At 45.6% G+C, this 25,238-nt stretch overlaps 1 protein-coding gene across 2 annotated transcripts in view; it reads left to right on the forward strand.

Annotated features, from left to right (window-relative positions):
* Window positions 1–25,238, forward strand: part of SLC8A3 (solute carrier family 8 member A3) — a 112,766-nt gene that overhangs the window by 19,289 nt on the left and 68,239 nt on the right. The window contains exon 3 of one of the 2 annotated variants that reach the window (XM_082283045.1): window positions 1,431–3,242. The exons of the other annotated variant lie outside the window; for it this stretch is intronic. Coding sequence (XP_082139171.1) covers window positions 1,477–3,242 — 1,766 coding nt within the window. The 5' untranslated portion in view covers window positions 1,431–1,476. The remainder of the gene's footprint in view (window positions 1–1,430; window positions 3,243–25,238) is intronic. 2 annotated transcript variants of the gene reach the window in all.

The raw sequence follows: 25,238 nt of genomic DNA on the forward strand, positions 1-25,238 counted from the left end.
ATCTTGGAACAGGAAGGATCATCCCCTGGAAATGAGTGTCTCTTTCCTCTGACTACAGAGGGAGCCTAAGAGACTTCGTTTGACTTGCTGCCCAAGATTTGGGTAGTTACAGTAGGGGAAATGAATCCCAGGCCTGCTCATTTGGCAGTACAAACCTCAATGAAAGTTAGTGGGAGTTAAGGCTTTTGAACCTTGCAAGTGCTGTAGATTATGCCACTATTAAGTTTGATGTTTCCTGTGAGATACTTGCCTGTGTCTGGACTCACAAATGTGATTTGCCGGTTAAGCCTGAGATCAAATTTTTCCCGAGGCCCGTTATGAAGGAAGGAGAATAGCATGATCCATGATAATGTGAAGGGTCCAGAATCCAATTTTAAGTGGTGCAAGCCCTACAGCAATGCAGTCTGTAAGTAATAGAAGGTATTATTGGGCAGTGATATGCCAAATCTATGTGCTACATTGATCACCTTCATTGTTTTTCTATGGTATTTTAGGTTAGAGGTTACTTTCATTTTAGAAGAAATTTGAAAATATATCAATTTCTTAGGGATGCAAAGGGAATGTTGGTGGGTACATGCATTTTGCTCTGTCTTCTGAGTTTTATGAGCACAACTTCTCCTAAATGTGGCATTTTTGTAGGTTTCTGTGACCATTTAAAAGCAGGATTATTGATTTAAAATGTGACTGTCCAGATGGCGGAGGAGAGGCTAGTGATAAATGGCCTTTGGCACTTTGCCGAGCATGAGTCTTCTGCCCTATTTCTGGGTTGAAATCTTTACCTTCTAACATGGAGGCCCTGTGCATCAGAAGCTTGGGGGAGCCCTAGGACCCTTCTGCAGACTCTGCAGCCTGTTAGGAGGGGCTCTTTGTGGGGATGATTCGGCCACTAAGATACTCCATAATTTATAACCGAATTACGTCCTACAAATGGACTTCATTTGGAGATTGCTCAGTGGCCTTAAATGGTACTTTTTGTGTTGTTAGAGATTGCTCGATTTGTTTTATTCCCCAGATTCTGAGGCAGGGGGCTCCTTGGGTTTAACTGTTTGTGCTGAGTTGAAGTGCTCTGTGCTGGGATCACCGTGGCATCACTGGGTGAGTGGCAGCTGAGCACTCAGTTCTCTTGTTGCACATGCTGTAGGTCAGGAACTAGCTATCTTTATATATATATATATATATATATATATAAATATATATACACTTTTCCTCTGAATTACTTTTCTAGCAATTGATCTTCATCTGCAGGGCATGTAAATGCTGCAGTTTGTTAGAGTCCTTGCTTAAGTACCTTCTTCAGAGTGACAGAGAGACAACCCATGCATCTGTACCAGTACTCTTCAGTGGTGAGATACTGAAGTGCGTTTGGGTAAATGTTGCATCTTCCTTCTCTCTCATGCTTCCCTCCCCCCTCTCTGTTTTGTTTGTTTCAGGTTCTCGGCCTTTTTGGATCTACACAGTGGAAGTTGCATCTTGTGTATGGCGTGGTTAAGCTTGCAGCCTGTCACCTCGGCCTTCCTCCATTTTGGGCTGGTTACTTTTGTGCTGTTTTTGCATGGTTTGCAGGTGGATGCTGGCCTGACGGGAGACTCAACCAGTACAGTACAAAACAGCTCGTGTTCAGGATCTTTTGACTGCAAGGAGGGTGTTATCCTGCCAATATGGTACCCAGAAAACCCATCCCTTGGGGACAAAATTGCCCGTGTTATTGTATACTTTGTAGCACTGATCTACATGTTCCTTGGAGTCTCCATAATTGCAGATCGTTTCATGGCATCTATAGAGGTCATTACATCACAGGAGAAAGAAATAACAATTAAGAAACCCAATGGAGAGACCACAACAACCACCATTCGGATTTGGAATGAAACGGTTTCCAACTTGACCCTCATGGCTCTGGGCTCCTCTGCTCCCGAGATCCTCTTGTCCCTGATAGAAGTGTGTGGGCATGGATTCATAGCTGGAGACCTGGGGCCATCTACAATTGTTGGCAGCGCTGCTTTCAATATGTTTATCATCATTGCCATCTGTGTCTATGTGATCCCTGATGGGGAAACCAGGAAGATAAAACACCTGAGGGTTTTCTTTGTCACAGCTGCATGGAGCATCTTTGCTTACATCTGGTTGTACATGATCCTTGCTGTCTTCTCTCCAGGTGTGGTTCAGGTTTGGGAAGGCCTGCTCACGCTTTTCTTCTTTCCACTTTGTGTCGTTCTGGCCTGGATTGCAGACAGACGTCTGCTTTTCTATAAGTATATGCACAAAAAGTACCGTACTGACAAGCACAGGGGCATTATCATAGAATCAGAAGGTGATCACCCTAAGGGAATTGAGATGGATGGCAAGATGATGAACTCTCACTTTCTAGATGGGAACTTAGTGACTATGGAGGGGAAGGAGGTGGATGAATCTCGCAAAGAGATGATCCGGATCCTAAAGGACCTGAAGCAAAAGCACCCAGAAAAGGACTTGGACCAGCTGGTGGAGATGGCCAACTACTATGCCTTGTCTCATCAGCAGAAGAGCAGAGCCTTTTATCGCATTCAAGCAACCAGAATGATGACGGGAGCTGGCAATATTCTGAAGAAGCACGCAGCTGAGCAAGCCAAGAGAACCACTAGCTTGCATGAGGTGCGGCCAGAGGAACCGGAGGAGTTCATCTCCAAAATTTATTTTGACCCATGCTCCTACCAGTGTCTTGAGAACTGTGGTGCTGTTCTCCTGACAGTGGTGCGGAAAGGAGGGGACATGTCCAAGACCATCTATGTGGACTATAAAACAGAGGATGGCTCTGCCAATGCTGGTGCTGACTATGAGTTCACAGAGGGGACCGTTGTCTTGAAGTCTGGGGAGACCCAGAAGGAGTTCTCAGTGGGAATTATTGATGATGACATATTTGAGGAAGATGAGCATTTCTTTGTGCGGCTCAGTAACCTCCGTGTGGTGGAGAGCGAGGAACCTCCAGAGCTCAGTAACTCCCCATACCCAAAGGCCATATTGGCTTCTCCTTGTGTGGCCACAGTGACTATCCTGGATGATGACCATGCTGGCATCTTCACATTTGAGTGTGACATTATACATGTCAGTGAGAGCATTGGTGTGATGGAAGTCAAAGTCCTAAGGACATCAGGTGCGCGGGGTACAGTCATAGTGCCATTTAGGACAGTAGAAGGGACAGCCAAAGGAGGTGGAGAAGACTTTGAAGACACTTACGGGGAATTGGAGTTCAAGAATGATGAAACTGTGTAAGTACCCCATTCATTTCTGTTCTCGGATCTAGTTATGGTATTTAACCCCACATTTTGAGTCCATTACAGGTGAATGCTGACAAGGGACAGGCTCCTTTCTTCAGCTTTCCATCAGTTTCCCTACTTACCTCTTTCAGGCAAGAGCCGACAGCAGGATTTAAGAGCTCAAAACTCTTGTCCCTTCCCTCTTGGGAATGACAAATTGAGGCTTAGAAATACTGGGAACCAGGGGATAGGAGGAAAATATATCATTCTCTGAGGTCCTGTACTAAAGCTAAGGGTTAATGGAGAGTTAAGGTAAGAGAAGGAAAAGGATGAGGTTTTACTTGGCTGGGCAAATATGGGAAAGCCTCTTTTTGAACACCAAATACAGAGAACACAGGACTTCTTTGCAATCCTTAGATGAAAGGTTTCACAATGATTATTCCCAGGCATGCAAGAGCTGCTCAGTAGTCACGGGGTTTTATTTTCACAGGAGCAATACTTCATACCTGTGTCCCTAGGCTTGCCTGTGCAACTGGCAGGTCTGTGTGGCAGCTAATTCACCACACAGGCACAGCTGCAAAGCTATTCTGCTGGACCTGAAATTCTTGCAGCCTTTATGACTTTATGGTCTACCCATATTCCCTACATCACCTTCCCTATGATGTCTGTATGTCTGTTCATTCACTACCTGTGGTTTTTCCCCTTATAGAATACCATGGCAAATGGCAATAATGGTCTAAAGCATTGCAGATCACAGCCTGCCCATGTGGCTCCATGACCCAGTGTTTTCATACAGAACAAAGAAAGGAAGCAGCACCCATGCTATTAGTTCAGCTTTTTTTATTGCTTACTAAGTAGCTGATACTAAGCTAGGAAGTAATAAAGACCAGAGAGGCGATAATGTCTGATTGCTCTAAGTACCTGTTGCTAACATTAGTGAGGAATGAGAAAAATCCCTTAGCTGAGTAGGGAGAAGGACAGATGTTCAAGCCCGATGCTAAAACTCCCGAGTGTTAAGTGCATAGGCTCCTTTTTGTTGAAACCTAATCACTTGACCTATCACAGGAAGAATTGTGCTGACTTGATCTGACATCAGAGAAAGGAAATATTTGTACCAAGCCTCCCAATACTGTATCCGGAAGGATATTACTATATTAAATTTTATTAAATAGGGATGTCCTAATTTGATAGGACCTTCTGTCTTAGCCCACTAAACCATTTAATTCAGCTAATATCCACAGTCCTGATGCTTGATTATAAGTATGTGCTCTTCCTGTTAAAGGAAGAGAAGCTCCTGTTGGCTGGCTTCAGCCACTGTCGGGGATGGAAGGGGATCAGCTGTCTCAATCTGGGCTTTTTGGGAAGATGGGCCATGCAGGTTAGTCTCCTTAACTGAGCCACAAGCTGATTTCTGTGGAGAAACTGAAGAAGAATGTCCGGTTTGTGGTTACAGTCTCCTGTGAGCAGGCGACCTAAAATATAATGGGTACTACTTTGCTTCAACCAGGTGTTGAAGCAGAGAGACTTTCCTTGCTTGAGGAAGACCCATCAGTGAAAGGCCAGCAGATTTGGGGTAGCAGAGAGAAAGCCCATGAGCCATCTTACTCCAAGCTATACTCCCTTTCTCTCGTGTGCTGGCTACTGGAAGACTTCATTTTGTCTTTGAAAAGTGTGACAGAAGGTCAGAGCATACCTATATAGTTGCTTCACTTGGTTTAAAACAAATCACTTTCAGCAGGACCAGGTGCATCCTTGTGGCACAGACTCTAATGAAAAGAAGGCAGTCCAGGAAACAAGTCTGTGTAGGTTGCTTAATGCTGTAGTTTTTGACCCAGCAATGGCCTAGAACATAGACAAGACATTTGTAGTGTACTTAAAATGGTGCCCACACCTGAGTCATTAATGAGACTTTCACTTCTGCATCAGAAGCCTGGTGGGAACAAAGCCCACTAGCCACAGTGGCCATGGAGACCATGTGGCTAGCAGAGATTAATTTCTTTTGAAGCTAGAATTAGTATAGTGGCTCAACACAGCACTTAAACTAATAAGCCTAACAAGGAGGGAGATCATATCAGCCAGCACATGTCTTTATTCACTCCCTATTTACTCCTTTAATCATACCTCCAGGAATTACAGGAATTTTGGTCTGGAAATGTGGAGGTAATTTTCAGTAATCAGTCCTTGGCCTTTAAATTCAGTGAACATAGGTCAGTTGCTGCATTTTGCTAGCTCTTCTCTGAGGTGCAAGTTGTAGCAGCTGTAGAAACCTGGAAGCAGTAGTAGATGGGTTTAATATTTTCCTCCTTTTCTGCTTTCTAAATCGGAATGCAGAAAAATAATTTTTAGTAAATATTTAGGCTGCAAACAAATTTGAAGTGACTTAGATCTGAATTTGGAGTTCAGACCCATAATGCTACTATTCCAACGAACAGTTTGTTCAGCCCCTTTTTGGGAAGATGGGTGAATAGGGTGTTTGGTACAGTTTTGCTGACCCAGAGGGCAGTGTATGAGTCACAGTATTGCTTGGTACAAGGCTGTCTGAAGACACTGGGTCACCAAAAAGCCAGAGCATTGTCTGGCTGAATATTTGAGGCTCTGCCTCTTAGATGCCTTGCCACTGAGGGGGGATCCACCACAAGGTACTGACATCCCCTGCGCTCTGAAGGGGGAAGCAAGAGTCCACCAAGCCCAGTACAGAATAGAGTGGAAAGCAGGGAGACTAAGATGGTCAGTAGGCAATACTAAGGGTATTGAAAGAAAGCAGTGAGAAATTAACATGCTCCCCACTTCAGCCTACTGATTAGATCCTTGCCTGGGAAAAGTGGAACTTGGGCTCTAGTTTCCACACCGGTATAAAACTCCTACACCAGCATGCCCACCTCACTGCCTTAACCTTCTCAGTCTTCTCATGGAGTCATTTTGATAAGATTTTTTGACTTATGGAGGAGGGAAATTATTTACCAGCATCCTGCAAACATGTAAGCCAGTGCTAAGCTTTGCCGTGGCTATGCATGTATGCTAAGGATCTGCAGAACTGCAGCCATGGAGGAGCACTATCTGTGTAAACTGAACTAGAGCAAAAGCTTCAGTTCATGCTCTCAGCTTGTTCTCCATCACAAACTAAAAAACTTGGCCTTGCATTGTGCAGCAGCAGGTGATTTGTAAGCAGTTTGTAGGCTGGCCTCCTGAAGTATAGCAGTGGGTAAATTAGTCTGAGGGGCACTGGTTTACACAGCATCCCTGAGATCAAACTATAGGAGAGGCGCTGCCACCTACCAGATCCCGAGGGCCAAGGATAAGAACTTTCCCTGGAAACTAAATGGAGAACAGGCCTTCACTTAGATATAACAAGACAAAGTAAACTGTCTCAGGGTTGGTTTTGAGAGGCTTTCCCTAAAATATATGGGACTAAAAAAAGCAGAGTTGATGTGAGCATTACAGAACAAGAGGGAAATGGATCCTGCCAGCGGGTCTTGCTTATTGCCTCTGTGATTCTTTCTAGACTAACACAGTCAAAGTTTCCTTACTCACTTTTGGATGGGAGCACAAGAGAAAGCAGGCTGAGGTGAGGGGGCTTAAAGCAATGCCATTATTACTGAAATATGATCCTATGCAGTGTGTGTGTGTGTATGGGTGTGTTTGAGTGTTGGATAGCTATAAATCAAGCCATGTCATCTTTGAAAAGGGAATTGATCAAGTCTCAAATATTTGATTATGCTGCCTCCTTTTCAATATGTTTGTTATTTCTGAACTCTTGCCCCAGTGAGGGCCAGATATAACCTAAGCAGCTGAAGTAGCTCTCTTGTTTACTAAAAGGATCAATCAAATCAAAAGCTTCTTTTTTTTTTTTTTTTTTTTTGACATGATGACTGCATACTTTTCTTTTAAAAGATTTTGTATGGAAATAAATGCTAGGTTCTTGAAGGTATGGAAAGGTAGAAGAATGATTGACCCTGCTGCTTTATCATGTCTAAGCAATAAAGAAATCATTAAGAGCCAGAAGCAAAAAATGAATTGAGTTTTAAAGGATTTTCTTTTTACATTATAAAGAGAACTCCTATCAAGTCATTAAATTTAATTTAAATTTTTTCTGTTTAAATTGTTTCTTCTGTTTAAAACTGTTCAAATTTGTATGGAAATTTGTCTGTGTCTTGTTTTAGAAAGTTTGGGAAGATACACAAGTTACCAGTAGCTAGTTGATATGCTAGCTAGACAGTGAAGTTCTGCTGTGGCCCTGTCACTTGCAGCAGCTGTACTGAGTTAAGGCTTAGGCCAAGAGATCTACTTTGGTACATGCCTTTGTTGGTAAGTTACTTGCAGGATGTTCAGGCTACTAGAATTGCAGCCATTTGCCTTGAGCCTTCACAGAGTGTTGCCTGTGGAAGGAACTGGCTATTGAGAGATGCTGTGGTGTTGAACTGGTATTCAGTGGCCTGCAAAGCCTCTTCACAGAGTCAGCATGGCTATACTTCAGTAACACATGGAAACCTAGAGTCCCTTATCTGCGTGTGTGAGGCAGAGCACTTAATGTCAGAAGGGCTATTTTCTCCTTTCATATGGAGACTGCTGGAGACAAACATATTAAGCCTGCCTTGATAGATCTGTTCCTTCCCTTCGGGATTCAGGCAGGATGTTGTGCAAGTTGCATGTTGCTTCTCATTGCCTGCTTCGCCCCAGAGAATCCCCAGGCTGCTGTGTGCATGGCTGGGTCTGCAGCATGGACTCACTGTGAGTATTGGGCTGTCTCCCAGTATGTGCTTAGTTTGGTAAGGCTGGTCTTCCAAAGGGCTGCCATGGCACTGCACAGTGAAAAATCATCCTTCTGTTGGGGGCTTCAGACACTTTCTGGCAGGGAGCCCATGAAATGCGTGTCCTTATGTGCTCGTGGTTGGCTAGAGGTGGTCCTGTCTGGATCAAGGTCACGTTGGTGCTGTGCCCCAAGGCTGCTGGTTAACAGTTGCCCCAGCGCAGACAGCACATGCTGGTGCTGCTGCTCTTTCTCCTGTGTGTTGTGCCACCCTTGTTTGGTAGGAACATCAGTATCCCTTCCTCGTCCTTTTCCCCTCCTGTCCACCCATGCTTGGACACAGGGACCCTGGGCCCTAACCCCTTGCTCATTCTCCTACTGTGATGGCTGTTGGCTTCTCCCAGCGGATCTGGTGAAGGTGATAGTGGAGAAAAGGGAGTGGCGGTTTTCTGGTTGAAGGATGTCACGCTGAGGCTTAGAATCATTAACTGGCCTTCCTTTTTCCATGCTGTGCTTGAGGAAACTGTCAACTTAATTTTTTAATTTGATCACCTACACAGTCATGGTTGTGTCATTTTGAGGGGAATGCTATGATTGATACTTAGCTCTTTTGCTTGGTGTGTCATCAGTAGGTCTCATAGCACTTTGCAAAGGAGATTGAGACAGTATTCCCATTTTGCAGATGGGGAAAAAATACTGAGAAAGTGATTTCTCTTCCTTCTGGATTACCCAGCAGATCAAAGGTAAAGACAGGAATAAAAACTGATCTCCCTGAACTGCTCACCTGTGCTCTATCCAGAGAAGGTCTGTGTACATCAAGCTTATAGTTTCCCATTACTCAGGACCACACTGAATTTTTGCAGATTCACTGGCCTCTCTCCAGCCGTTGAGAGTTGGGATGGTACAGGTGTAGGCAGTAACTGGAATATCTCACTATTCCCCCCAGCTGACAACAGGAGCTGCAGTTTTGGATGCTCATTTTCCTAAATTAAGTTCTGGCTACATGACATGGAGGTGTGCTGCATCAGCAGACTTTGCTTTGTTTATATCAGCTGTGATGACTGCAATTAATGACCAAGGTAATAACAAAATTATTTTGGTACTCGAGTCTGAAATCTTGTTCAACAGCTCTCATACACAATACACTGATCCTAAGGCTCCAGGCTCTGAGAAGACAGCCTTCAAAAAATTAAGACTTATTAGTGGGACTTCAGGCAATGAGAATTTGTTGTGTGAGGCTGATGCTTTCCTTCTCTCAGGACATGCTTCCTTCCCTTTAGAGCCTGTTGAGATTAAATCCTCCAAACTTTTCTCTAGTTCATCTGTGTTAGTGGGTAAGCACCTTCTGGCTCTTCCTGCTCCTACACTTAAATTAGAAGTTCTTGATCCCTATTTTAATTCACATTAAGGGAAAACAGTAGCAGCTGCCCTCCAGTTAAACAAACTTTCCCCCTCTATTTCATCAGTGGTTAAAGGCTGTTGTATTTGCTTTTTGCTGTGAAATTCTCCTGTCAGTTTTCTTAGAATTTAACTTAATTCCTTTACGTACATGCACAGGTGCTTTGACTTCTGCTACAGTCTGCCCCACTGTGAGGTCTAGGTGATGTGACCTGCAGGGGATTAGTGTAAGGTGTCAGGGGACTGTTTCTGGAATGTCTGTAAAACCAGCCTGCAGAAATGTGAGACCTTGACACCACACTGGGAAGAAGAGAAGCCCTGAGCTGACCTTTACCTTCCCAGATAGTCCTGTTGGCAGGTGTCAGGGGGATATACTTGCCCTCTGTCCATGAAGGACAAACAACATCCTGTCTCGGGGACTGTGACTTCTTGCCCATCAAAGGAGGCATTATGTGACAGTGTTAAACAGGGGAGGCCTGGGACCCTAGCTCAAAAATGAGGCAGAGATCAGCTTTTCAGCAGCTCCTGGGAAGCTTATGGATTCTTCAAGTAGAAGGCCCTTCAAAGGGACATTCTGGGAGGTGTAGGAGAGGCAGTGATATTCCTGGTTTAGGGTAAACACAGAGAAATTCACCCTGACAAATGACACAACCAAGTTTGGGGTTTAAAAACAAACAAAAGGCCAGAACTGATCCAAGATAAAACAAATTTATTGTGGATTTGACTGCTTTACTCATACTGACTCATGCCTTCCTGAGTGGAGCACCTTTGCAAAATGAGTGACTTAGAGGTCATGCCCTTTGCACACAGGGTTACAGAGGCACAGGTTGTATTTGCTTCCCACATGTAAAGAAGAAGGAGAAAGTACCGTTTGAATGATGCAGCTTCAGGGGATAAGAAGTGATGCTGGTGGCAAGCTTGATGGACCACATATCATTCCAAGTACATGCTGGGATTTTTTTGTTTTAAGTCAACAGTGGGATTGCTACCTACAGCATCATTATAAAGTATCTGTGACTTCTAACAAATCAGAGTGCCAGTAAAGTTTGAGTTAAGTATGGGCTTATCTTCTGTAAATGAGATGAGGAGAAGAGCAGAGTCTAAAGTTTCCCCAACCAGAGGTCCTTCAGCACGTTTTTGATGTGATTAAAGAGACGCAGCTCATGCTGGTGCAAGATGGCAGCTGTTTCAAATAAGAGCTGATTGACCTGTTGCTAGCAGTGGGATTTGACTTTTATTTACCTCATGTCAGGAAAAAAGGTGATAAAAGAATTTGCTAGCTGATTGAAACACCAGGGACCAAGTTCATCCTCTATTTAGCTTCAGTGAAAACAGCAGATTTAAAGCTGGGAGGAATGTGGACTGGTACATATTTACAGCTGTCTTAGCAGATGGGCTGTTGACAGATGAGGCCCCTCAAGTCTCTGCCTGGGTGCTGGGTGCCAGCATGTACTGCTGTGAGCATTTCAGCTGAAGTCAGTCCTGGTGTTGAGCAGGCACTGGCTGCTTGGTGGGTCAGACCCTTTGGGTGGGTTGTGCTGGAAGGGCAGCGAGGTGGAAGTCTGAATATCAGATAGGACCAGTTCTTCCTGCCAGGGTTTGCAGGAACTGTCCTTAGGAGGCCAGTGGAGATGTCTGCTGAGGTGCTGCAAAGTCTGAGCAGCTCCGTGGGGAGCATGGTGCAGCCCCAGGCTGGACTGCAGTGACTGGAAACCCTCCTCTGGACAGCACATTCCTGACAGACTCTGCTTGTCCTGCCTCTCTGCTTCCACATCCTCATGTGGAGATGATCTGGGTGTTAAAAGCAGGCCAGGGCTTGATGCTCTACTCCATGTGAGCAAAAGCCATGGCTCTGACCTCCTGCTCCTTCTGTTAAATGGTGGAAAATCTCCTTTGTTGTTTTCAGGTGCTGGGGAGGAAGGAGACTTCTCTCTTCCCTGTTCACCTCTCCAAAGAGTTTCCAGCTCCTGCCTGTGCTGTGGCTGTTTGGCTGAGTGTGTCACTGATGGTTTGTCTGCTGCTGCGCCTCTTTAGTGCTCTACGTAAAAGTATGTTGTTAAAGTGAAATGGATTAGGAATTACTATTTGTGTTTCTGTTTTCTTTCCATGAGATAAGCAAGCCAAATGTGTCCTGCCCTCAGAAGAACACCCACCTGAGCACTGTGCTGCTTCACTTCTATCCTTTATAGAAAGAAGGGGGATAAAACTATCAATATTTAACATAGAAATTTTGCTCCACTTATCTCTGCTTTAGCTGTCTTCCCTCCTGGGTCGGTCTCTCCTTTATCTCATCTGCTTGAGAGTTTTGGTTTAATACTGCTACTCTGTTTCCCTCAGTAAAGACAACTACATCACAATGCTATTTAGGAAGGATGTGCCAGGACCAGTGTATTGGCTTTGCAAGACATCAAATGCTCTGTTTTCTAAGGCATTGGAAATGCTTACTTTTGGGGTGGGTTGTGGTGGGCTTTGGTAGCTCACATGAGTTTTCTCATTCTGAGGTGGAGCTGGGGAGAGGGAACATGTGATTTGACAGCTTTTACCAGATGTGTCCTGTTAGCTGACACCACTAGTGTTGGGCAGAACTTTGAATAATGCAGAAGCACAGTGAGCAGACTATGTATGAGCAATAACTGCTTGCCTAGTAGCTGGGCTCCCAGGGTTTCATCAGCTGGATCCTGCAGACCAGTACCTGAAGGCCGTGGCAGGGTGGAGGAGCCTGGCTACTGCTGGCATGAGAGGCTGTAGCACTGGGAAAGCGTGAGGAGCTGAGCACACTATCTCAGTAGCAACCATGTGCCTGTCCTATTGCAAAGTCTTAATTTTCTATAATTAGCAAATTCTTGACATGATTGTCTTTCTTGCTCTTTTTGTGGCCTGAGAAGTGGAGCAGTGCTAGACATGGTTTGTGGGAGTCAGAGCTGATGGCAGCTTCAGTAGGTCATTAGACTTTGTGGTGGGCAGCTGGTGCTGGCTTTCCCTTGAGGTAATGTAAAAAAAAAAAAAAGCTCAGAGGCATGATTAACCCATCCTTTATATGGTATGGGGCAGCAAAAAAAGGCATAACAGATGTTACATCTCCCCTGGCTTGACAGTAAATTGTAGACAGCAGTGGCGGAACAGGAGAGGAGTGTAGAGTGGTTTCCTTGGAGCACAGTGCCCAGAGGAGAGGGTAGAGAGCAAAGGATCTGCTTCCTTTGGTGCTGAGAGAACATCATTAAGTGGCAGGTGGGTTTTCTTCTTCTCTAAGCTCTATGGGGAGCAGTAGATCCCCTGTGTGTTCCTGTGAAGTGCTTCTGGCCATCCAGGAGCTGGAGGAGGTGAGGTGCCGTGGTGCAGACAGCAGGGCAGCTGGGCTTGCGAGCCTGGTGCTGCAGCTCCCCTGGAAAGATCTGGTTCATGAGGAATGAGTGGAATGAGTCCAGACTAAAATGGAGAGTAAAATCCAAGGGTTGAAATAGGCCACTGGCTTTGGGTGCCCAGGCAATGGAAACGTGGCCAGCCTCAGGGGAAAAAGCTGCTTTGTGCTGGGGTCACACCGTCTGTCTCTGAGAGACCAAAGTGGCCATTCACAGCTCTGGGGCATTCGAAGGCAGGATAAATGGATGAGCAGGCTGAGGGAGGACCCTTCCCAGCATGTGCTGTATTGACTGGAGCCCCTGATTGGCCTGGCCTGGGACAAGGCCAAATGCCTTTGGAGACAGCTTCTTGGGGTCTTTTTGAAGGGAGGCTGAGACTCCCTCGTACATGTAGCCTGATGTGTCATACCACGTGTGGCACCATATTTCCTGTCCCCATGCTGGGAATGGAGGCCAGCAGTTACCTGGGCAGGGAATGGTGACTGCCCTTGGAAAGGGATTTCTCCCTTGTGGTGTAGGGCTGTCCTGGTGGCAGGCAAACAAGTTTCTCAGGGCTGTGGGGTTGTGGAGGAGAGGCCTGAGGAACAAGTATGCTGCATCAACAAACTTCTGCTAAGGGTACCTTTCTTCCAATTTGATGGGGGGAGATTATTTTTTAAAGTGAATTGCTGTATAAGGTAATGGCCTGCTCCCTGGAGAGAACATCTAATGAAATGAAAGGGTATCTCTATCTTGTTTTGGGTGGTGAGAGCTTCCTCGAACCGCTGCCCAGAATACTTGTGAGACACCCTATAATTCAATTAGAAGTACCCTCCAGGGAGCATATAATTATATCATATCTATGAAACATAATGACAGCCCCCTCATATCACATGGTGAGCAACTGTCGCTGCTGCCCAGAACCTTTCACCGGTAAGGAACTAATCTGCTTAGCACAGATTGAACTCGGTGGTGTACAGTACTTACCCAAATGCTTCTGAAGGGAATCCCTGCCAGCAGAATAAACCTGTTAGCAGCATGTGAGCATCACTGCACCCACATTCCTCTTCCCAAGCTTCAGACCACTCCAGCCAGGGCTGCTCACCTCTGCCTTTGCCATCTTCTCTAAAGCTTCTTGGGAATTTTAAAGATGGGGAAGTTTTCTGTACACCTTTAAACTTGTCTTTTTTGCCCCTTATTGTGTAGTAATAGCCAGCGATACAGAGTGTGCTTGAAGGGATTAAGCTCCATAATAGGCAGTGTCCTACCTTTCTGCTGATATTTTGTAAGATTTTAATACAAGTTGGGATGTTCTGGGAAGATAAGTAATTGTACTACCAGTTGAAATGCAGACCCCCTGGTGTGAACCACAGCACTGCAGTATCTGAAATGGTTTTAGACTGGAAGTGAGGAACACTGACCACCGTGTAGAGGACTTCCATGGGATACTGTAATTCCAATTAACTCTCACAAGAGGCATCAGCTTCAATCAATCTGCAGAAAACTGGAGAGGAAGGGTGGGGGAAGGGGTGTTGGTGTGACTTTCGAGTACCTAAAGAAATAATGTGGAGGAATTACCTGACCCACAGTAGAAGTCAGCTAGGAAACAGTGTTGTCTGCCTTGTGATTGAAGAATACCCCCAGTCCATAGAGGACTGATGATGTTCTGCCAAGATGGGGCTGCCCTCAATCCCGCTGTAGTTCAGCAGCTTCGGATGGCTCTCAAAGAAAGTTCATCCATCAACGTGAATAAACTCACCTGTCACAGGATTGTAGTTGCTGTGGATACTGTTGAGTTGCTGTCTGTCAGCCTCAAGGTGTCTTTTTGCCCTCAGATCCCAGAGCTCTGAGCAAGCTGGACACTTCTGGAATATGAGACAAGGACCTTTGAGAGATGGAGACAGTGGATGAGCAAAGTCTGCTCCCATTAGGAAGCAGGAGAACATCATGCTGACCTTGAAGACGATGGATCTGAGTCCCAATGTGTGTCCTTGACTGGCATTTTGGGAGTGAATCACCAAAGGTGGAGCCGAGTTTTGTTTAGGTGACACTAGGGTGCAGTGTCTTTTTTAGGAAGGAATTCTTCACAGAAATGGTGATTGGATAGTGGAAAGGGCAAGGGAAGTGCTGGTGTAGTCACCGTCCCTGGAGGTGTTTGAGGAAAGGCCAGTGGAGCTCAGTGCTCTGGTCTGGGTGACAAGGTGGTGTTTGGTCTCAGGTTGGACTCAGTCTCAGAGGTCTTTTCCTAATTGATTCTGTGATCTCTGTGTGATTTTCTCCTTGGGGACAGTTCCATAGGGAATCACTGGCTATCAGGGCCCTGGTAGGGGTGTGTCCAGTGCTCAGAGGAGCTCTGCTGTGAATTGCTAGGTAATCTGAAGAAAGGCAGATAGCATCATGGTTGGAATGAAAAAAAGAAATGGATGAGAGTTCCTTGCTAAGAACCATGGGGCCTTGATCTTCTCTTCTAATGTGGGGCTGGGTTTCCTTCTGCAAGGCCAATACTTCAACCAGGGCTCCTTGGTCAATGGGAATGTCTTGGAGATGAATCATCTCCTATTTTCTTCTCCACTAACTGATAGGAAAGGAAATTTCAGTCTTGCTGAGGCAAGGGAAGGAGGAACGGATCTCTGCTCTTTCTGCTGTTTTTACTCCCTCACCCCAGAACAAGAAATCTAGCACTTTGGAGTCTACCTGCTTCCACTACTTATTGCCAGTGAATGCTTCAGCACAATGAGAGGACATCTGTTCTTTTTCAGGCAGTAGTGCTGTTGAGCATGGCTTGGAGTGAAGAGAAAGCTAGCATTTTTCCCCATATTTATCTTCTTTTTTCTTGGCATCTAGGTATCTGTAATGATGATCCCCAACTCCAAACATTGCAGCAAAGCAAGAGTTTTGGCACGACAGAAAACATTGAATCATTGTATAAATCCTGGTGGCTCTTGAGCACCATATCCTTGTCCAGAACAGGAGACATAGACAAACACTTGGGGCAGGCTCTCACTGGCTGCATTTGACTTAGGTTTTCACTTATGGTGTAACTCTCACTGCTCACATATGTTTGTTGTGGTGTAACACCTTGGCTTTCTGTTCCTGGGGAAACCCCTTTTACCAGCTGGCTCATGCTTCACTAGGCCTTAGGAGCAGTTGCATGCTTTTTCTGTAACAAGGAGGTGGGACAGTAGCATGGTCAAGGTTATCAGACCTCCTGTAGGCAGAGGTTTGAGAGGCCCTGAAGAATATTGAGGTAATACTATTTGGTTGCCCTGGGCAGTTTCTCATAGCAATTAAAGATATTTTTTGTTTTTATTTCTCCTTTTGTATGGAGGGAATCCCAAATTACTCAACAAATTGGGCAGCAAGATCATTTTATTTACTGAGGAAAAGTGAGTGCCCATAGGCATGCTGTGTTTGGCAGCCTGTGGTCCTGTGAGGTACCATAGGGCAGGGGGTTATCAGGACTAGGAGATGCTGTGTTGGGCAGGTTTGGGGGCTGGCATGGTCAGCAGTAGCGTGGCTGTCACATGAGGAGGGGTGTGCTGCTCCATGGGGAGCATGCAATGAGCTAGGTGTGAGCGCCTGGGTGGGGAGCATCCTTCAGTGCTGGATGGGTGATGGGAGAGTTTGTGTGGTGCTCAGTTGAAAACACAGGCTCTGGAGAGCAGAGTGGTTGACATGGCTGGGATGCAGGGACTAGAAACCAGACAGTTTCTTCATCAGGAACGCAATCTGCAGATTGGCAAAATCACAGGCTTCCTTCCTACATGGGCACCAGGTGCTGGGGGCAAAGCCTCCCTTGAGGTGGCCTCTCCAGGGTCGCCTCTGAGATGCTTCTGCTGCCACGCCCAGATGGGGCACATTGATCACTCTTTGGGAACAGTGATAGGTTGGTGGGCTTTATGGCATGCTGTGGCACTGCTGACCCTGGCTCCCACAGCCCTCTCCAAGGAGCCTGCTTGGATCTGAATGTCAGCTATTGCTGCAAGGCTCCTGCAGGGATGGAATGTCTCACCAGAGCCCTGCCATTTAAAGCATCAACCTCTTGCTAACCCCTTAGCAGCTGTGGAACTGTTGATCTATTTCTGCCTTTTTGCAGTAACTGGGCACACCACTCCTTCCTCTTGCATGCACATCACAGTTTTTGTGCACAGAAGGTGACGCCACTGTTTCTTCTGTTCTTGCTGCCTGTACTGACCCAATAAGGACTTGTTGCCAGTCTCTGGTGAGCACCTCTGAGAACTGTGGAACTGAAGTCCCATCCATAAAAGGTGGCAGGGTGTCACCCACAGCCTGTTGGTTAGCTCATGCCAGGCTGTGTGATGTGGGTACATGCCCACCACTATAAGCCCTTATTCACTCAGTACTTTCACCAGAGACTGTTTGGGTACTTTAGCAACTTTAAATTGCTTTTAGCCTTGACTAAACTGAGAACCTACAAGGAAAAGCTTTTTCAGTGAAGTACAACCAGCTGGGAGTAGATATATGCTAGATTGTGCTCCTTCTGGCTGCAGAAGGTGACTGGGAACAGTCAGCATGAGTTTACTGTAGCAGATCATGCCTAACCTGATGCCTTTCTGTGGTGAGATGCCTGAGATGGTGGCCATGGAGGGAGCAGCAGGTGATATTTATCTTGGCTTTTGGTTTTTGATGTGTTCTCCTATAGCGTCATTATAGCCAGAGTGGGAAGATACAGCCTTAACAGGCGATACAAGATGGATTAACAGGCTGTCTGGTCTGTCAGACTGAAAAGGTAGTGGTCAGTGCTGTGAGGTTTAATGGGTAGCCAGTTCTTAACCACAGCCTTGAGAAGCCAGCATAAGACCTGGACAGTTCAGCATCTTAATCCATGCCAGGGATGATGGGCTAACATGCAGCCCTGTCCTGGTGAGCCCATGTGCACTGTGGTTCAATAGAAAGGTTGATATGCTGGAGTGGGGGTTGCTGGCCAAAGGGATGTTGGTGTACAGCAGAAAGGGACCGATGGGCCTTGGGAAGTTGGGAGAGAGAAATGCAGTTCTTGTGCCTGGGATGGGGTAAGCCACTGCCCTAGTGCAGGTTGGGGGCTGGCTGGCTGGCTGGGAATGGCTCTGCAGGGAAGGAGCTGTGCTGCAGGGAGAAACTGCTTGGTTCATGCAGTTTAAAGCAAATCAAGATTGAAGCAGTGCATTGATTTATCAGCAACATATAATTAACCAGCAATCAGTGAACTCTATAAGAAGGATCAATATCAGCAACACAGGGAAGAAACCACAGTTCCGGACACCCATGCAATGCTGGTGTTCAAATTCCCAAGAGTCCTTCTGTAACTGACTCCCAGAATTTAGGCTCACACACAGTTATGTGCCTCCATGGTGTTCTGTCTCAATGGCAATTGGTGCCTAGGGTGAGCTCTGTGAGACCCTGGTGGTCCCTGTGGACATCAGCCAGCAGCACAGCATGTCTTAAATATTAGCCAGAGTTGTCACTGCTACTGACTTGGGGTTTTGCAGGCAGTGGCAGAGGTTTGTTTCCTCTAAAGGATGGAAGTGGCTCTGGCCCTCATTGGTGTGTCAAGGGAAGGTCTCCCTGGCATGCCCACCTTCTTACCTGGTCTGGGGAATTCAAAGCTGGTGAACTTGGAATTTCCCACCCAATGCCCATTTTGTTACTTTCTCCCATCTGAAGTAGGTGAGTGCTCTTAGATGCTGACCAGCTGAGGTTCTATTACTAGACTAGACATGCAGCAGAGCTCCTGGGGAGAGCACAGCTCTGCAGCAGAGCTTACATCCCAGTCTGGCAAGTGTTGTTCTTGCTGAACCCCTGGGCAGTGTTGGAGAACATCCCTTTTCATGATACATGTATGATGTACTCACCATGTGTTATTCATTGTCCACCTGCCCAGGTATACACAGAAATTGTTGGCTGCTGGAAATAGCTGAGGACATGTAGCAACATCCTCTCCTGGTGATCTGTTGCTTTGACCTTCAGGTCTAAATTTCAAGTGTCCATCACACATTGAAATTGTGGGGCAGAAATAAGTTCCCCTGGTCTACACTGTGTGTGAAACTGGCTGGAGACCAGTAGTGGTGACCACAGAGCAAGTTTCTCTTCCAGACACTGGTGTTGTAGCAGATTTGACAGAAAGGGCTAAAAAGCAGGAGAAGCTTTCCAGAAATAATAGTCAAAAAAAGGGCTAAAGACAAGGAGGGAAGAAGCACCATCTTCTTGGTATCTCAGATAATATGTATTTCATGTGAAGTACACAATAGCCAGCCTGGCTGTCTTTGAACCCTGATGTCTGGTTGATTTTATTTTTTCCTGTTAACATTCAATTTTAAATAGAGTAGTCCTCTGAGAGCCTGAACTCAAGCATCTCAAATGTAGTAGAAAGACTCCTGCAGTTAGAGTGAGTGGAGGGAGTTGCATTAACCATCTCTTTGCTAGTATTTGCTGGTTTTTTGGCAAGTTACTTCCATGTCATTTGGACTTGATCGGTTGGAAGAGCACAAACCATGCAGTCATGACAGCTTATTTAAAGCTTCCTTTCTCAGGCAGCCCAGGTGTCCCTAGATGGCTGTGTGCCATGACGACATGTCAGTAAATAGCCATGAAATTGGGCTATTTACATGAGATTTTAACCAAGGTCTGCCAGGACTGGAGTGCAAGTAGGAACTGAAATATTTAAGTCCCCTATGGAGTGGAAAGACTTTATTTTCCTAGCTGAAAGGGTATGGAAATTTCACAGGCCCAGAAGAGCAGTCTGTGAAGTATTCTTTGAGAACCTCAGTTTTTAGTAGTATTTCTTTGTGAAAAATGGAATAAAAGGGCAGTTCATACTCTTTTGGCTGCATAGCATTTTTGTTCCTTGTGGTGACTTGGAAGCACAATAGGAAGCCATGAGAAGATGGAGTAATTCCTATTATTAGGGGCCTTTTCTGCAACTGATCCTGCCCTCCCTGGATTTCAGTCAGAGCAGGAATTTGGCTTTTCCATTGGCTTTCTTGACCTGGATGGAAATTGGGAAATTTTCTCTCAAGCAGCTGTGGCTACATACTTCAGTTATTGAGAGGGTTAAATCTCAGTGATTTGGGTTGAAAATGTGACATAAGAGATTAGATCTAGAATCCAGTTTTGCTGGTGCACTGATAAGAGGATCTTATCAGCCTGCCGCTCGTATTTGATTACTAACACTTGCTACTGCAGAAACGGAGAGGGAGAAATGGGAAGTGGCTATTGATTGGCAATCAATAGGGATTGAGGTACTTTCATCAGCCCCAGGGAAGGTGGCACATTCACCTGCTAACTGCAGCCTGCAAATCCCAGAGGGGATGCTCCGGCATGGCATAGCAGCCTGTTGTACTATCAGACCAATGCTTTAAGGGATCAGTCTTGAAATTAGTACTTTTTGGCACTGTCCCTGTGTGAGCTGTGCCATCCAGTGACAGAGCCACCAACGCTCCAGCCTAAGGTTAGGAGTATTTACTGAATTCATCAAACATGCCCTGAGAGGATGCAGAACAACTGGATATTGTACAGTGGGGCTGACTGTGATTATTGCTTGAATACTGATTCTTCATTAAACAATAGGGGCTTGTGCAGTTGGGAATAGGACCAAGCCTCCATTTTTCTTGATAGAAGCCAGATGGAGTTTCATAATCTTTTTCCTCTCTCTTTTTCTCTGTGTATGCTTCTATATGCGTCTTCTATCTCCTCTCCTTCTCTAACCCTCTATTTCTCAATCCACGTGTGTTTTACCTCCAAGTGCACCTCTGCTTCATACGCTTTAAACATCCTTGGAGAAAGGAGTCAGGATTGGCAAGTAATGCAAATATAAGAAAAGGTGAGGAACATCCTGCATAATGGTGGTGTCACCTCCAGTAAGTGAGCTCTAAGGTTTTAGATAGGGCAGTCTCTCGCACAGCCCCATGTGTTCAGCACAATGTGGTGGATACAGACTGGGCCACAGGTGGTCTCTAGCTCATGGTGACTGGGAACCAGAATACAGAGGGGAGACCATCTCATTCCCTTCTGCTCATTCCTGAATTAGACTTGATGCTGGACAGGACCAAGGTACCTTGTGCCATTGCTAGTTATCCATACAGACCATGAAGTGCTTGCACCCTGATGCAGGACCACTGCAAACAGGGGCATTGCCAGGCCCAGATAAATGGTTTTTAATGTTCTGTACATGTAAGCAGGATGGACATTTGATGACACTTTTGGCATCAGGCAGGGAACATTGTTCTGTGTGCAACGCAGACTCTGGACACAGCTTATTTCTGATATAGAGGTTCATGAACACTGTGTGTTGTTGCAGCCACTCCTGCTTTGCTTCTCCTTAGCCTGCCTCTCCACTGTTAGCATGACTTTTGTTCTGTAGTAAACTGCATGGAGCTGAGCATGGCTATTCTGTGCCCCAGTGACCCACACTGGGCAGGCTGCCTGAAGTGGGAGCTGGGGCAGGAGGCTTGCTAAGGAAATCTGCAAGGGTACACCTCTATCCAGTGGCCTCCTGAGTGCTGTTGTCCAGGGCGAGGATGTGGCATGTCTAATGAAAGGTGTTTTTGTGTGAAAGCCTTCCCTGGGGTGGAGAGGAATACCCTTTATCTTGCACATTCTTCATTTAAACTCAAGGGAGTCAGTTTAAAAAAAATCTAGTTAAGAGAGTGTTCCATTTGCATTATTAAGTCCTAGAAGTCAATAATGCCAAACAGAACATTAATACTGCCCCAGTGTGTGTCATTATAAAATGATATTTAATGACACAAACTGTTTATCTGATTATGAAATGTACTCTCTGCCTTCTACATGCAGAGCTTCATATGTGAAACATCTTGTTGGATTTTTGCAATCCACTGTACTCCCACCAGATTAATTATCCTGATCCTGCCATGTGCAGCTGAATTGACCTGTGCCTAATTCTCTCTTAATTTTTACTGAGTCACTTGTGTACATCTGAAGATGCTCCCGTCACATTAAGAGAGTTACACCGGTATAAACCAGGCGAAATAAAATAAGGAGTTTGTCCCTCTTATAGGAGTTTTCAGCCCTTCTCAGTTTTTGCTGCCTTCAAAATATTCTAGGGGGATATATGAGCGCCTTTAGAGACATCTGACTTTGTCTTATAGACTACAGATGTCTTGTTTTTTCCAGTAACCTTTTGTGAATCCCTCAGGAGCAGTTGCAGTCTGCCATCAAAATGGCAGGCTGAAAGCCACTGCTCGAAGCTTTTTAGGCAAATGTTCCCTTCCAAGTCAATGGCTGTGTATTATGCCATTCACTATCCATTAGCACTTTGCTGTGGAGAGTGAAAGAGTTAACTGCGGAGCTATTTTAGCTGCAAAACTTTGGTGGCCTAAATAAGCTTGCAGCGGTTCTCTCATTATGTGCTGTTATATTTAATTTCTAGTATGTTGTGTAAGAGTAGTGTACTAAGCTCTTTTCTCATTAGGGACTCTGGGAAGTTTGTTCTGTAGTACACAGAGATGTGCTGTACTGAGCAGTATTGCACTGACTGATAGATGATGGCTTCATGGGATTTAAATAATAAGACATGGCTGCATTGTTGATGTCTGCACTGTGTGTGAAGAGTAAGAATTACTTTTGGGAAAGCATCTTTGTCATGCCATGGGACAAAAAAATAATTCTGCCATCACTGTGTTCTCCTTGATATTGCCCCTTAATTTGGTTGATGTAGTATGTGTGCCAGAGCACTGCTGAGCTAAGGCTGCAGGCTCAAGCTTCACTTTCTGTGGCAAAACCAAACCATGCTTTAAGTGAGGATCTTTTATTTTAAATGGTTGAGTACAGACATCTTTCTCTTGATTTACTGTTGCAATCAAGAAACAAGCGCTTATCCTCGCGCTACAAAATAATAAAATAACATTCAAATGATAGCGATAGGCTGGCATTTAGAAATGTTTTGTGCTGACCAGAGCTGGTGGGGTAGAGCATGACTGCAGTGGTTAATAGCTCTTTAAACACCCTCTAGCTGTATTGGTACCAGCTGTATATTTGGAGTGGTTGAGCACAGGTTATGGTGATGCTGCTCTTCAGGAAGCATGTGGTGGCTCTGTAGAGATGGTGATATGACCAGCAACTGTGGAAAAATTTGAAAAGGAATGAAACCACAGTGTGATGGTGCTGGTGTCTAGGTTGGTGGCTATGCCATGAGCACAGTCAGACTCAAGTCTCTCAAAACCAGGCTGAAGCAGTTATAGTTTTATTGACTGAGCCTTTGTCTGCAGACATTAGTTAAAGCCTGTTAACTCCTTGTGTGGGTGAGCTCATTCCCAGGACCTTACTCTACCTTAATTGCCTTTACAGGAAGATTAAGCTAAACTGAGCTGAGGTCATGTTACTTCAGAGCATGAGCATCAACACAGGGCTTTCTCATGCTTTAACTTCCCATTCCTAATTAATTCAGCTTAATTTTCCAGAGCATCCCCAGGCAGATGAAGCCTTCCCAGTGTTGCTAGATTATATTTTTCTTACATGATGTTGGAAGCATGCTAAAAACAGATGATGGGGATAGAAGACAGGCTGTGGTAGGTCTTGAGTTCTCAAAGAAACCGGCAAAGACCACTTTGAACTGCTGTCTAGGACTGTGCCATCATGCTGGGGCACCCAGTGGCCCCCCCAAGATCTGGGAGCAGTGCAGCTCCATGGCAGTGCTGGCTGTGGAGCACGCGGTACAGGCACAGCTTGGATTTTGGATTTCAGCCTGACCCGGGTCTGATGTACTGCACTCTCAACACCCACCCAACAACCATCCCTTGCTGCCAAAAAGAGAAATCACACCTTTATTATGGCTTCATTTGCCATAACTGAGTAGACTAGGATTAGATTAGACATATTTTCTGTTGGGATTTCTTCCCAGTGGTGATGCAGCTGAGCATCTTTCCCATTTTGGCCATGTTTAATAGCATTATATGATGCAGCTCTAAGGGGAGTAGTTGAGGAAGCATCCCTGCTCACTTACTCTAGTAGTCCTTGCAGCAAAATGATAAAAGGGTGAATGATAGACATCTAGGCCAGCCCAAGACCAAGCTTTGCAGTTTAATTTAAAGACTGCAGCGGTGGTTTGACTGGCCAGACTTGGTGAGCTGGGAGCACTTGCAGGGCAGCTCAGACAGCTGCAAGCAGGAAAGTCTTGTTTCAATTGGTTGCTAACATGCCTGTGGCTACTTTAGGTCTGTCTGACTGATTCCTTTTTCAACCATTGGTTTGTAACCTAAGATGGGGGAAGCTGTGTTCTCCTGGATCTGCCTCTGATTTGCTGTGCAGCTGTGGGGAAGCTGCATTACTGCTCCGTGCCTCAGTTTCCCCACATGGCAAATGGGGGTAATGTAGCAGCCATTACCTTTTCTAATGCTGCAATATCATGGAAAGTCTCTTGCCCTGGGTCTTGTCCCTGGTCACTGCTTCCTGCACTGCTCCGTTCCAGGGAAGTGTAGGACTGAGCATCTCTGCCTGAAGAGAGGACATGTAAGAAGGATCAGAGTGATTTTGAGGAAGACTGGAACTGACTCAGAAGAGCTGTGGGTAGGGATGAAGCAAAAGGCATCTGTCCTGCACTGGGTGCCAGTGTGGCAGGGCACTGGCTTCAGCAGAGCGCTGTGTAGGGTCAAGTCCTTACATATATCCAGTGGCATGGACTGCACTCAGGGGAATGCAGAACTAAATTCACATCAGACAGGGAATCTTCAGTGTCATGTTACTGGACTAAGTATCACTTCCTTCTGAGGACGTAATATATTTTTCAAGTACATTAATTGAACTGCACATTAGCTCACAGCTTAGCATCTTTCAGTGGTAATGGAGAAAACTATCACTTTGCATTGGGCTGAATGGTGGCAGGGTGGCAACTTGGAGCCTTGGGAAAAACCCTGAAAGGTTTGGTATGAATTCCCTTGTGGTAAAGAGGTGTCCTGCCCAGCCTGCTGGAGAAGGGATGGTCCCTGAGATCTGCCCCTTCCCCATGAGGTGCTGGGAAAGCGATGGGGAATGGTATGCTGGCTCCTCCAGGCTTGGTGGCCGGCACTCGTGCTGTGGTGGTGGGCTTTTCCCACTGGAGATGCTCTCCATGCCTGTGGCAGAACAGTTGGCATGATGTTGACTGCATGCTATGGTGTGCTTCCTGAGCTGTGCTGCACACAGGGACACAGGGGACATGATGGATACCAGACTTAAAAAAAATAGTATCTGCTCCCTTCTTTTACCAACTTCTCAGCTTTAAAGTTTTCCAAGGCCTGGTCTTCTCTGTGTGAATTGCTTCTGTTTGTGCAGGCAGCATGGGTAAACTATTCTCAGTCCTCCACAAACAGGAGAGTATGGAAAAACAGACTGGGATGTCTTCTGGCTTGTCTGTCAGCACCAGGCTTTCCTCTATAATTACAAGGTGTTTATTACCAGAGAAAGCAGACAAGGTCATGTCTGAGTCTCAGATCCTAGGCTGGGTTTGCAGAAGTGACAGTTAAAAGTAAATAAATAAAAATGGTAATCTTTTGACTTGATTCATTCAATCTTGCTTCATATGGGAACCAT

Source organism: Coloeus monedula (genome assembly GCF_965178545.1).
Source record: "Coloeus monedula genome assembly, chromosome: 6".
Classification (NCBI taxonomy): Eukaryota; Metazoa; Chordata; class Aves; order Passeriformes; family Corvidae; genus Coloeus; species Coloeus monedula.